At 30.0% G+C, this 13,840-nt stretch overlaps 2 protein-coding genes across 3 annotated transcripts; one reads left to right on the forward strand and one right to left on the reverse strand.

Moving 5' to 3' along the window:
- Positions 1–693: 693 nt before the first annotated feature.
- Positions 694–3,660, forward strand: LOC101206849 (uncharacterized protein SYNPCC7002_A1590). Of its 2 annotated transcripts, none has more exons than XM_004138638.3 (6): positions 694–1,037; positions 1,181–1,371; positions 1,471–1,516; positions 2,430–2,512; positions 2,602–2,718; positions 3,180–3,660. In XM_004138638.3, exons 1-6 carry the CDS (start codon positions 818–820, stop codon positions 3,249–3,251), a joined length of 729 nt encoding a protein of 242 aa, XP_004138686.1. In that variant the 5' UTR covers positions 694–817; the 3' UTR covers positions 3,252–3,660. The 2 variants fall into 2 exon arrangements, with proteins under 2 accessions (XP_004138686.1, XP_011649857.1); XM_011651555.2 differs by having other exon boundaries at positions 695–1,042.
- A 6,485-nt stretch (positions 3,661–10,145) lies between these two features.
- Positions 10,146–10,517, reverse strand: LOC101203067 (cyclin-dependent protein kinase inhibitor SMR1). The gene has a single exon (XM_011651556.2). The coding sequence runs from the start codon at positions 10,515–10,517 to the stop codon at positions 10,146–10,148; it is 372 nt and encodes a 123-aa protein (XP_011649858.1).
- Positions 10,518–13,840: the final 3,323 nt, after the last annotated feature.

A 13,840-nucleotide genomic window follows, 5' to 3' on the forward strand; every position in this document is an offset into this window, starting at 1 on the left:
TATTGAGATAATTTTAAAAGGACTTGAATTGAAGTTGAAGTGAATACATGAATACGTGAAAGATGTTAGTTGTATTAGACTAAAACGACTTAATAAATTTAAAATATATATATTACTAAAATAAATAAGAAATAAAATAACTTTTTTGTTCCAAAATTGAAATCTTGAGTACAAAATATTACTTGTTTGCAAAGGAAGATATTATTTTCTGATTATTCCCATAGTTTTTTTATTTATAAAAAATACAATTTATTTTATCTTGATGAAAACAATTAAATATGACAATTGTAATAGTAAAAATGACATAATTTTGATTTTTGTCTCTAACACACTTAAAGAATAATAAAATATAGAATTAAAGTATGCTATTTTTCTTGTTTTGAAAACTTGAAAGAGTAAATCACAATACATGTTTATTATCATAGTTTATTTTGACTAAAAATATATATTTATTTTTGTCCTAATTTTGACTTAAAAAACATTTATTAAGTTTTTCTTTCTTTTTTTGGAGAAAAAAAAGTGTATATGTGGTGGGATTTTGATGAAAAAAATATATATTTAACTAAAAAATGTATAAGTAAATTGAAAATGTATTTTAAATGAAAAAAGGGTTGAAATTATTTATAAGAAAAACAAAAATTAATATTGAAATAGTTTCCCTTAAACATTAACACAGAGTATATAAAATAAGTTATATTTACCCTTTGTCTTATCCATCTCTCACATCCTCTCTTGCTGCTTACTTCCTTCAAAGCCTCAAATATCAATATCCATTCACACTTCCAATCCCTCTCTGCAAAATTCTCCAACTTCTCTAATGGCCTTCAGCTCTTGCTCTCCCTCTTCCATTTCCCTTCACTACAAAAACCCAAAAACCCCTTTTTCTCTCACCCATAAGCCATTCCTAATTCTTGCCTCCTCTGCAAACGATTCTACCAGGCCTTCACTTCCAATCTCCACGAATTCCAATCCCAAAGCCCGCTTCATCGCCCGGAGGAGCGAATCCGTCACGGTTCGGCAGCTGGCACGGCCTCTAAGTAATGTTAGAAGCGGTTTTTTCTTCTTTTTTTTTTTTCTTTTTTTTTTTGGGATTGTGTGATGAAACTTTTGATTTATTGTAATGTGTTTTTCACTTTTTGGGGTTTTGATTGTGAGGGATTTTTTGTTTGGTTTGATGCAGATGAGTATATGAGTTTGCCGGCTAGTCAGTACTCGGTGTTAGACGCGGAGAGGATTGAACGGATTGATGATTGTACTTTTAGGTGTCATGTTTATAGATTTAAGTTCTTTGCTTTTGAGGTTTGCCCTGTTTTGGTTGTTAAAGTTGAACTGCAGCCTAATGGGTGTTGTATCAAGCTGCTTTCATGTAAGGTCTGGATTAATTTGTGGAATGTTGAATGCTCAGTTTACTTCTTGTTTGTTTTGATTGTTATGTTCTTGTTTTTGACATGTTTAAATGATGGTGTTCAGCTTGAGGGCTCCCCAATTGTGGTTGCACAGAATGATAAATTTGACGGTGAGAATCTGAATTATGCATAACTAATGTGGTGTATAAACATCAAACATTTATATCAAATGGATTTAAGGTATGTTCAAGGGTGATTTTAAAATAGTTTAGAATCATTTTTGTCAGGTTCAAAGCCTTACATAATTCTGTTCAAAAGTGTATAATCAACATGAAAATGATTTTGAATGGTTTAATACATGTTTTGGAGTGAAAATTCACGACACAAGTGATTTTCTAAACATGCTCTTATTCTCTTTGCTTTCTGCCCTTTTCGGTGTTCGAGGAAGCAACTTGAGTGTGAGCTGTTTGCTGCCTTCAAATGTCCATTGGTTTTCTTTGTTGTAAAATGTGGATGAGGTGAATTTTGAAAGAAAATTTAAAAGTTGTGCTCATGCTCCATTGCTCTTGGTCTTTTTGCTCACTTTCCCTATATTGTATGTATAATAATTTGTAGTTCAACCATTGTGAGTTGACTTAGTAGTAAATAGATGTCATGACCTTGTTACGAGGTTAAGAGGTTATGGGTTCAATTAACAATGGCCACCTAGACATGATTTAATATTCTACAATTTGCTTGACACTCAAATGTTGTATAGTGTTAGACGGGTTGTCCTGTGAGATTAGTGGAGGTGTGTGTAAGAAGAATTTGTTGTTGTCTCTTAGTTTACTCTTACCCAGAAAACAAGTGGTATTTGGAGAGCGGGGTTCTTGGCCTATTCCAGTTATTAGCACCAAGTATAAGAAAGAAAGAATGACTGAATGACATTTTTATGTTTTGGCCTTAGATTGCATCCTTATAGTATTGCTGCTCTCCATGATTTCTAAGTTGTTTTACTGGATGAGCAGCCCATTCATCATGTTGAGTTTTTGGTTCATGCTTTTTTCAGGACTGCTTTGACATTGATTTGGTGTCGGAATGCAGCTTCTATGGTGAACCAGATCTCTTACGATGTGAATAGAGGCAACTCACTCTGGCAGAAACTCACTTCGGACACGGTCATTGAGGTAATGGCAATGTTATTCAAGCATTATCACTAGAAAATATGTGTGCATTGGCCAAACAAATAATAATAATCTTATTCTGGGAAATCCAGGTTAATATTGAGATTCCTTTCGCCTTCCGTGCAATTCCTGTACAAGCAATTGAATCAGCCGGAACCCAAGTCCTTGAACAAATATTGAAGCTTATGCTTCCTCGCTTCACAGCCCAGGTTTTCTTAAAATCTTTTTGTATGCAATTTGCTAGTATTCCAAAGTTTGCTTGATCTTAAATTTAAGAATATTTATATGTGCATTGTTTATGATCTTTATTAACTATAAAAACTACAAGAGAAAATCTACAATATATATGGTCTTTATTTCTGAATTCTATTCTTTATTATTCATGTTCCTAGCGCATATAATCCGAAGAGATGACAACATTTTGATTGATGTCCAAACCCAAAATTTAATGTTTATAAGGAGGCATTATCCATCATTGTTCACTTGTATATCAAATGCAAAAATGTTTCCAAAACAGAGGAGTTTGCTTTTATATTACTGTTGGTAAAACTATGTTAAGATAGCTTAGTTCAACAATGACTGACATGTACGGTTTAGATCTCCATACTTCATCTTTATTATACTAGAAAAAGTTATACAAATCTTTGATTGGTATGATCCTGTCGTGCAGCTTGTGAAGGACTATCAAGCATGGGCCTCTGGTGATACATCAAGGCAACCTCTTGGAACAGGTGAAATCTGAGATTTGTATCCAAAATCTATGCCGCGATTTTCAACTCTCGAAGTCGTTTGTTTCCTTCGACGTTTTAACAGGAACTTAGAAAGTAGAAGCTGCCAGAATTTATCCTCCTGTTTGCAGTTTGCCAAGCAAAGACACACTCTTCAATGTTTGGCATTAGTAAAATTTTGTTTTTAAGCAGGTTTAATATTGAGTACATGTAAATTTCCTCAAGGTATTTTTAATGAAAGTATAGTTCATATATGTTATTTGAATTTTATTTTGTAGTCTTTAAGAATAATTTGGATTGGTTTTTAAAACGGTAATGTTAATTATGTGTATGAAATGATATCTAATGTATCAACGATTGATTATCTTTGAAGAAATATAAACGGATTAAGATATAAATAAAATCAAAGCTGGTTAAGATTTCTGTTGGTTCTTCTTTTCTTGTGTTTATATATAAACATACCAATGAGACTCTTGTTTACCTAAATCTGTGAGGCTTCCAAGCAATTTATGTCTGTGTTCTTCGAACTTTTGAACGGGTCTGATAGGTATTAGAACTTTTGAACGGGTCTGATAGGTATTAAATCTTCAGTAAACGGCCGCATAAATTAATCTCTTAGGTCTTTATTGAGGTTATGCACCATTAGAATCGATCGATTCATGATTGTTGAAGGGAGCAGCTATTCTTATAATATTAAATTTTTTAAATGTCTAATTTGATGATGCATTATTTTTATTTTTTAACTTTTACCATATCAATCTATGATTCTATCTTGAAAGTTTGAAAATAGTTATTAGTATCATTTGTAACTATGTGTATGCATACTTGAAAATATTTTCCGAGTTCTTTTGTACTAGTAAATTTGTGCGGTGATTACTACAACTTTATGTGATTTCTCAACATTTCTACGATGCTTCGAGCTTTCAATCTCCATGTGCTTCAACATATTCCATATGCAGACTTTTTAAACTGCATATAAACCACAACTTTATCCATCAATCAAGTGTAAAACTTGCTTCAAATAAATCCTTTGAGTTGGATAAATTTGTTGAAGATAGACCTCAACTTGTTCTCCAACATGAAAACCTTCATTTCCGCAACCTTCCATGAAGTTGCTTTCATAATCTAAAAATGCCATCAGTGGAGAGAAATCCATGTGCTTCCTCTCGTTTTCGCGGAAATCCAACAACATTCATACAACTCAGATAGCAGTTTCAAAGATCCTTACAACAGCATTTAAATCTGGTATTAGAAAGGAAGAACTCGAGTTGCGACCTGTTTGAATATCCCTCCTTGATTCTTCAAACTTGACTTTGTAAATACATATTTTCTTCTTTGAGATCTTTGTGGTCTTGATCAAGAACCTATAAATTCTTTATTAGAACTTCTCTTTGCTTTAATGAGCTACAAATTTCTTATTTCGCAACAAAGTCGTTCGACGCCTCGAAAATCCTTTGAAAACTTTGTATCCATGTCTGTTTCCTTTCAACAAAGTTCCCAAAAACTTCCTCCTCTTAGCTTCAAGGCTTTAGTTCCATTTGCTTTAGACGCTCCACGTAATCGAACAACGGTTTCTTTGATACACGAACCGTGAATTTCCTTTCTTATTACCTCAGGAAAAACCTTGACATTCAAATCTTTCAAAAGATGCATTAAAATGAATGATATAGAGCCTCACTATATTGAGTGCCATTGAAATCTTCTTGTCTTTCTCCATAATCTTTTAAGACCTCACTCATCAAAGTGCTTTTCCTTGAAAGATCTTCCCTTCCCCAAAACCACTTCCTGTTGCCTTGATCAAAATGATTCTGTTATGGAATTTACAAACAATCAAAACAAAAACAGAATCAAGACATTTCAATAGAATTAAATTCATGTAATAAGCTCATAACATTTTTATGCAGTTGAATAGTAAATACAAATTTTGATCCACTTGGAAAGGAAAAGGTGATTCTGACCCATTAATGTGTTTACTTTACGGTGCATGAGATGAGATTATCACTGCAATTATTAGGAGCATGGAAAAAGCATAACTTTATACAACATTGGTTTTTTGAATATTTGATCATGTAGCTTTGCCTATCTTTTTGTTAAGAATTTAACGAATCCAATGTATCATGTGGAAACGGAAAGGAACCCTTTTCGAATCCGCATGCATCGTATCATATCGACTTTCATATAATTAGAACTTAAACATTGGTCCTTAATCAAACTACACACCTCAAGGGTTCAGTTGTTAGAGTTAATATTTTGAATTTAAATCTGTAAGCTAAAGTAGGGGCAAAGATTATATATGTATTAGAGATGGATGTGATGAACAAAATTGGATTTGCTTTTTTGCCCACATGATGAATCTATATGAACCTTTACTTAATAAACATAGGCATGTTTTTGATATATTGACATCACAACTTTCAACTTTAAAGTATTAATTATTGAAAATCTCAATTCCGTGTTACGTCGAGTTTAGTAACTATTTGACTTTGATTTTAATAAATTAAGTCTATAAATATTCATTTTATTTTGTTTCTTTTCGTTTAATTATCTATTTTTTAAAAACCAAGTTAGATTTTGAAAAACAATTTTTAAAATCTTGTTTTTGTTTTTAAAAATTTGGCTACAAATTCGACTCTTATACTTAAAAAAACAAAAAACAAAATAAATCATTGTTTTTCTACAACAATTCTAAGTACAGCAATCGAATACTTTAAAGTTGAACGGGAGAGTATGTTTGCTAATTTTCACTAAACTAAGTCTTAGTTTATTCTCACAATGCAATACTTTATGCATCCACCAAGTGTAATAGTATTCCCATTAAAAAAAAGATATGAATTTGTAGTCAAATTCAAAGATAAAAAGGAAGCTTTTACAAACTAATTTTTTTATTTTAAAAACAGAAACTAGTGAAATTAGTTTCTTTCGAAAGACTTACAACGAAAAGTAGTTAATGAACTATAAATTGTTTTCAAATTTAATTGATCTTAGTTGGTAGGAATCCACATATGATTCGAGTCATCTACCCAAATTGAGATGAACTGAATAGTAATTGATATACAGTTAAAAGTTCAAATATCCATTGTTCCTTTTTGAAAAGAGTGAAAAAATTGTTTGGATAATGAGAAGAAGAATATGTTCAAAGGAACAAAATGGGTTCCCTTTGTTGTTTTCTTCTTGGAGGAGCCTCCGGAACTTCGAATCTGTCAAAATGGGCCATTAATGGGCTCGACCCAAAAATCCAAGCCCACTTATTATATTACGGGCTGGGCTTTCCTACTCAGACTCTTGTCTTTTCACGTTTCCACCATTCCTATCAATTCCTATCCTATCACTTTGATTATTTCAATTTAGTCAGTAAGGTTTAAATTTTATACTTGAGATTTTAGTTGAGTTTCAGTTTAATTTCTATATAGGTTTCAAATTTTGCAAAAAAAAAATTAAAGTCATGGAAGCTAAAAAATTGAAACAAATGGTAATAATTTGTAACCTAATGACTAAATGTGACATTTTAAAACTTAGGAACTTAGTGTGTGTGTGTGTGTGTGTATTGTTTTTTAGGATTTTTTTTTTCTTTCTTTTTTAAATTATTTGTTTGTGTTTTTTCTTTCATTGAAATGATTCTTTGGATAAAAGAAAGGGGGGGAGAAGAATGTGACATTCACATGAGAAGGAAGAAATTGGATGAAGTGGACAAAAAAAAGAATCAGTATTTGCATTAAGACAACTAACAATCATTGATCTCATTGCTTCCCCTCTTCTTCACCCATTTCTCCATTCTCTTTTCTCTTCTTTCTTCTCCCCCATCACAAAAATTAAAAAGTTTTTTTTTCTTTTTCAATTTTATGAGTTTATTTATATCAATACTTTATTTCCTAAAACAACTCTTCCAAAAGCACTTTCAACCGTCTAATCCAACATCACCACCAGGTAAAAATGGTCTTTCAGTGGTCCAAAAGTTATGCTTCATGAAAAGGACTAAGATCTATATTTATATATATACACACACACACGTATAACATAAGGTTATCTGATTAAATGCAAATCAATTTTAAAACTTAGACAAACCTCCCCCTTTTTCTTGTTAATGTTTCCTTGAGAAAGAACTTATAATGATATATGTTTGTTTTATGTTTCTTCAAGATCAAGACACCATTGAGTATAGCTTCAAAATCAAGTTCTCTCGATTATTTATGGATTTAACTTCTAGAAAACATAATAAAAATTAAAAATGGATCCAATCCAACTACCACTAGCTAATTATGTAATGTAATAGCCATTGGATTGGAGTAGGTTTTTGTATGCTTCTTTGTTTCTGTTTTAATTTCTCCTCCCCCCCCCCTCCCATCTTTAATACTATATATCATAACAGAGTTGGCCAATATCCTTTCACCATACTAATTAATGTAAACTTCCCTATTCTAATAATATATAGAGAGAGATATATATAGTACATATTCTAATTTATGCCCCTAGGGCTATATCAAACTCATTAATTGATTTACCTAAGCTAAAGCTACTCCCTTCAAAATTATTATTCATCTTATGATCTAGGAGTATTAATTAACACTATTGCCTAACCTTGAAACTGTGTGTATTCAGATATATGTAAGCAATTTTGCTGTCATGCTTTGATGAAAAGGTTTTTAAGTTTTTCATTTAGTTTTATTTCCAACAACTCAAAGTCTGTTGGGTCAAGACTTTCATCTTCGTCTTACTATCGTCGTCGCACTTAAAGAAAACAAAACAAAACTTTGGAATTTTGCATTTGATTGTATAACTTATATTCTTATATTTTCCAATTTTGCAAAACAAAAACAAAAACACACCCCATTGTCTTGTTTAATTTCTTTTCTTTTTTTTAAAAAAAAGATGGTGTAAAAATGTTTTCTTTTTGTTTTTTTTCTTTTCCATCTAATTAGCTTCCTTCTTCCAAATTTTAGAATTAGGAATTATGAGTAAAAACTTCAAACATATGTAAAAAGAAATAATAAACTAATTAAATTACTTGAAAAAAAAGTATGGAGAAAAAATTTAAGGAAATTTGTAAAAACCACCCTTTGTTAGTAATTACCTCTTCAAACTTTTAAAAATAAACAATTAGACTCCTAAACTTATAAAAATTAGACCCACAAAATAATAATCAATATCATTTATACAAATAGTTAAATTTAAATTTTAGGGACTCAAATTTTGAATTTGGAAAGTTTAAGGGATAATTGGAAGCATCACTAGGAGGGGTTTTTACAATTTATCTAAAATTTTACTTCAAGAGGAAAGAATAATGAAATTATGCATACAAAAGGTTCTCAAACAATACGAACTAAAGTAATATTATTATTATTTAATACAATAATTAAGTTCATTTTAGAATTCATCTATCTTATATGTTATTCATCTCTTCATCAAATATAAATAATTTTATATCCAAAAGGAGCCAAAAAAGAAATAGAAATTTCCAAGGTTTTGATTCATATGTTAGAACGAAAATATATATTTTTCTATTGTATATATATATGTGTGTGTGGATGTAGGGTTGAATTAATAATGATTTATAATTTTGACTTAATTGGATGAGCTAAAGGATAGGCACAGCCACTTGTTGAAAGAGCACAATAAAAGTGCTATCTAACTATTCATGATAATGTTCCAAATATTAATCCCCAATATACATCAGTTCTCACATATTATTCCTTTTCATACATTTCCACTTCTCTTTTCACAAATTACAAAAGACTACCCCTAAATACAAATATCATTACGATTATATCCTCTTAGTTGAAACACTCCAATTAATTTGATGGTCTCATTTTTGCATCTTACCATTTTTTTTTTCTTTTTAATTTTGTCAATTTATATATATATATAAAAAAAAAAGATAATAAAGCACTGAAAATAAAATAATGTGGAGTTGAGACATATTAAATTTACCCCTTTTTTGCCTGGGGAAAGTTGTGGCCTACAATAGGACAAATAAAATAAAAAATTAATAATAATTTTTCATTTTTCATTTTTCATTAAAAAAAATTTTAAAATTTTGCCTCCCTCTATCTTATTCTCTCTCTTAAAAAATTTCAACTCCCCCCAAATTTTCTCTCTCTCTATAATTTGAAATTGGGGATAGAGTGAAATTTAATTTAATAAATAAATTTGGGGAAGGAAGAACGAAGAAGCACTTCTTATCTCTCTAAATTTTGAAATTAGGAAAGAAATTCCAATACGTCTCTCTCTTTGTATCTGGAAAAATTGATCCACAAAATAAATTACAAAAATTACAAAAATTCCCTAACGCCGTATGAATTACTTCAAAAGCAGAGCAAAAATCAGGGCAATGAATCTGCAAATCAAACACCCAAAAGCAGAATTGAAAAGGAAATCATCAAGATAGTCCTATATTTTTCCTTCACTAGTCACCATTTAAATTCATTATTTCTAGACCTAATTATTGCAACAACAGATCGTATTCAAGCTAACAGTACATACGAAATAGTTAGGGTTTTTCTAATTTAGGAATATATTTCAGATCGACAATTCAGAAAGAAATCCGCAGGTGATAGAGATGGAAACCCAGCGATTAAAGAACGAATTTCAGGAAATCGTTGAGGATTTTCGGAAACATATGTGCATAATTTTCGTTTTTTTTTTTTTTTTCCCTTTTTCTAAGCGGTTGGTTGATATTGATAATCCTAATACGATTATCATTACTCTGATGGATGCAATTAAGAGGAATCGCATTCGATTCGATTGGATTCCATGTGTATGTACGTGTAATAATAATACACATCAAAGAGCTGATTCGCTATGGGAGAAGGAAAGGAGAAAAAAGAGGAAAAGAAAGAATTAAAGAAAAATTGATTTTTCTATAATGGGTGTAGAGAGTAATTTAGGGCTCAAACCGGCAATCTGGAAATTGATCAAGCTGACGGCCGGCAGCAACTCCTCTTAGGCGGCGCAGTGGGAGAAGATTCAAGATCGTAAGCGGATCGGAAGAAATTATCGACTTCTTCTTGATTAACGATCTCGAAGAATTTGAGCTCCATGGTCAACTTCCTCTTGCAAGGGACTGGAGGGCGTTTAGGCTTCTTAGGAGCGCCAGGACAGCTGAGGATCTTGGGAATCTTGTGCTCGGCGGAGGTAGGTGTCCGGCAGGAACGGCGGTCGAGGTCGGAGTCATGATCGGAAGAGGGTATGATGTTGTCGGAAAGGGAGGGTTTGGGAGGGGATCGGACCTGTAAAGGAAGGCGGATTTTGGGGAGATTTTTGGGGAATTCAAGGTCCATAGACATGGCGGAAAGGGATTATTCGGAGATTGAGATTGAGATTGAGGTTGAGGTAATGGAAGAGAAAGAGGGGGGGAAAGTGGATGGATGAGTATTTATTTAGGAAATCACTTGGAAGATGTGCCCTTTGAACTTTGAAGAAGAAGAGGAAAGAAAGAAAGAAGCTAATAGAACTAAGACAGGTTGGTGAAGGAAGAATGCCCTCTTATCATGCTTCTTCATTTCACGCCACCTCCTTCTCTATCATGTCTAAATACATCTGTCTCTAATACATCTCTAAATTTATCTAATTACTCTTCTAACTCTATTCCTAATTTCGGTGAGTTGTATCAATTTAAATCTTAAATTAATTTAATGTCCTCTCCCTTATTTAATTTGAACAATATCGTGAAAAACTTACTCTTAAATTTGTGTAAAACAATTCATTTAAGTTTTCATTACGACTTCTTTTAAAATGATCTAATGTATTGATTCTCAAACGTGTATAGATTTCATGAATGGATTCGTTAAAAAACTTTTGATTAAAATTCTAAATTGATTGATTTTATGAAAAATTTGAAGTTTTAATTGATATAGTCGTAAGTTTAAACAAAGTTTTTTTTACGTATGGAATATAATGGGAGGTGTAAACTGATATGCTTATAAAAGTTCACCATTCGAATTGATACAATCCCTCAAGTTACTAACGTGATGCATTCTCTCATTTTGCCTCTTACCCTTGGTGTTTTCTCATATCATCTGTTTTAGTCTTCTATCGCTACATTTCATAAACTGTGAACTAGCTTTACTCTTCCTCATCTTGACGAGGAAGAAGTTGAAATTTTCTGAATGCGAGGTATAAATTGATATTTTCTCTACCTTTTTTTCATATGTTATATTCGTCTATAATAGTTATCGTATTGACTTTTTTTAAATTAACAAATTTATTGGGCATGCTAATTTTTGTGTCTAATAAGATACTAAACTTTTATCAGTGTGTCCAATAGATTGTGTATTTTTTTAAAAAATGTCAAATAAACCAATGACCTATTAGACATAGATTAAGGGTTTATTAGGTAAAGAATCAGAAGTTTATAAATATTTATTTTACACAATATCTAAAGACATTTAGGTCTATTAGACACAAATTTGCAAACTAAACTTTATAACATTTAAGTTTCTTCCTTTCAAAATTTCTATTGTAGACTCTCGTGCTTTCGGTTTCTTATAATTTATGGTATCACTTGCACTTTTGCGTCTCTCAATGTGATCACCACAAGCTGTTTTCGTGAAGCCATACAACTTACATACATTCAAAAACGAATAACATAAACTTTTTTATACTCATTATTGCAAAATTAAATGTACTCCACATATAGAGGAATACATCTAATAGGTGATAGAAATTAAAGTTTAGTATAGGTCATCAATCTTCAAATTCACGTCTAGTATAAGTCCACGTTTTTTTTAAAATAAATAATTACTAATCAGAAAATTTTATTAACTTACACATTTAAAGTTATTTAAAGTTAAGGTATTCATGGTTAAAAACTTATGGACACTTATAGAATTATTTAATAAAATTCTAAAGTTTATAAACTAAACTTTTAATTCTACGTTATTTATTTAATCATTTCAACTCCGATTTCAAGTTATATTTATATTTGGTTTTGATTATTATGAAGTTAGTCTTGATCTCTAAATTTTGTGAAAAAAAATTGCAATAAATAATGTATAAAGTTTGAAATTTATGCTTTATTTTGTATGTAAATTTTTTGAAAAAAATAAAATTATGACTTTTTCAGATATTCTTTGAAGTAGAAGGATTCTATACAACATAATGCATATACAACCATAAAATTCAGGAATTTATTACAAAAATTTAAAGAAACTACTCTCAAATTTAATGGCATAAGGCCAAACTTATAATAATTTACAATTTTTATAAATATTTATCTTGTTTCTTCCTCATTTTTTTGCAATTGTATTTAAATAAAAATTGCAGATATTTTTTATGCTCTCATTTATTTAAATATATATATATATAAACTGTTTTAAGTGCTGGTCGATCACTTCAAAATTAAATCAAATACGCTTTAGATTAAACTAATTAATACATTACTTACACGTTATTAATTTTGAAATCACTTACTTGGGTGAGTTAGAAATGATGATTAATAATTTAAAGGTATAATAACACAGCTGAATTAACCAAGAGATTTAAATTATTGACATTAATGGAAAGCTTCTATCATTAATAGTAATAATATAAATTGCACTAATAAATTCTAAAATAAATAGGTTCCAAAAAAAATTGTTTTTGTTTTTTCCTTTTTCTTCTTTCTTTTGTAAATATATAATAATAACAATAATAATAAAAATGATTTATTATTTCATATTAATTAGCCATATTTCATGAAGGGATGGAGCTTTTACTTCCATATTTTCATGCATTAAAAACGCCACCAAACATTTAATTTTATTTTTATTTTACACCAAAGTTTTATGATTTGATTTTGATATAAATTTTTCATTAAAGCAACTGAAAAAGGTATACCCTTTCTTTATTCACGTTTTTTTCGTAGTGTATTTTTGGAGTTACGTCTTTATCTCTATCCGTTTTTTTTTTCTTTCTTTTTTTCTTTTTAACTTTATGGAATTTATTATCATTTTAAATCATATTTGAGCTTTGAGAGTTTGTTTTGAGCAATGATTTTTTCTTTTTTTTTTGCCTTATTAGTTTCTTGAATAAACTTTTTAGAACTATCATGAGATAATTGTTGTGAGGAAAATCATGTCTTTCACGAGTTTGCACAAATCTTTTTAAATTAATATGGAAAGAGATGTAACGGTTTGTTTGTTTCATTGGTCTTAGCTGTAAGTTTTGTTTACGAATATAGTTACAAATGTAGTGGTCAGAAAAAATATATTTTACAAATTAAGTTTATGTCTGATAGTCATTTTGTTTTTTAAATTTTTTTAAAATTTAGTCTATTTCCTTCTACTACTTTTAACTTCATTTTCTTAAAATGTGGGTAAAATATAAATATAGATTATTACCGTGAAAAGAGTTGAAAGATGAAAAAACATTAACAATAAATTTTAATTTTATCCTTCACATTTGAAAAAAAAAACCAATAAATTTTTTAATAACTTCTTTAATTAAAAAAATCATTCAAACTACATTAAGACAGGAAAACAAAAGCACTCTAGATAACCCACAATTGCTTGTGCTCGTAGAATTAGAATACAAATTTTCTCAATACATATCCTTGTTTACTCCATAAATTAATCTAATCCATAGCTAGATAAGAATACGAGAAATTTTTAAATATATTGAAATAAACTTA

The sequence above is a fragment of the Cucumis sativus genome, chromosome 2 (assembly GCF_000004075.3).
Source record: "Cucumis sativus cultivar 9930 chromosome 2, Cucumber_9930_V3, whole genome shotgun sequence".
NCBI lineage: Eukaryota > Viridiplantae > Streptophyta > Magnoliopsida > Cucurbitales > Cucurbitaceae > Cucumis > Cucumis sativus.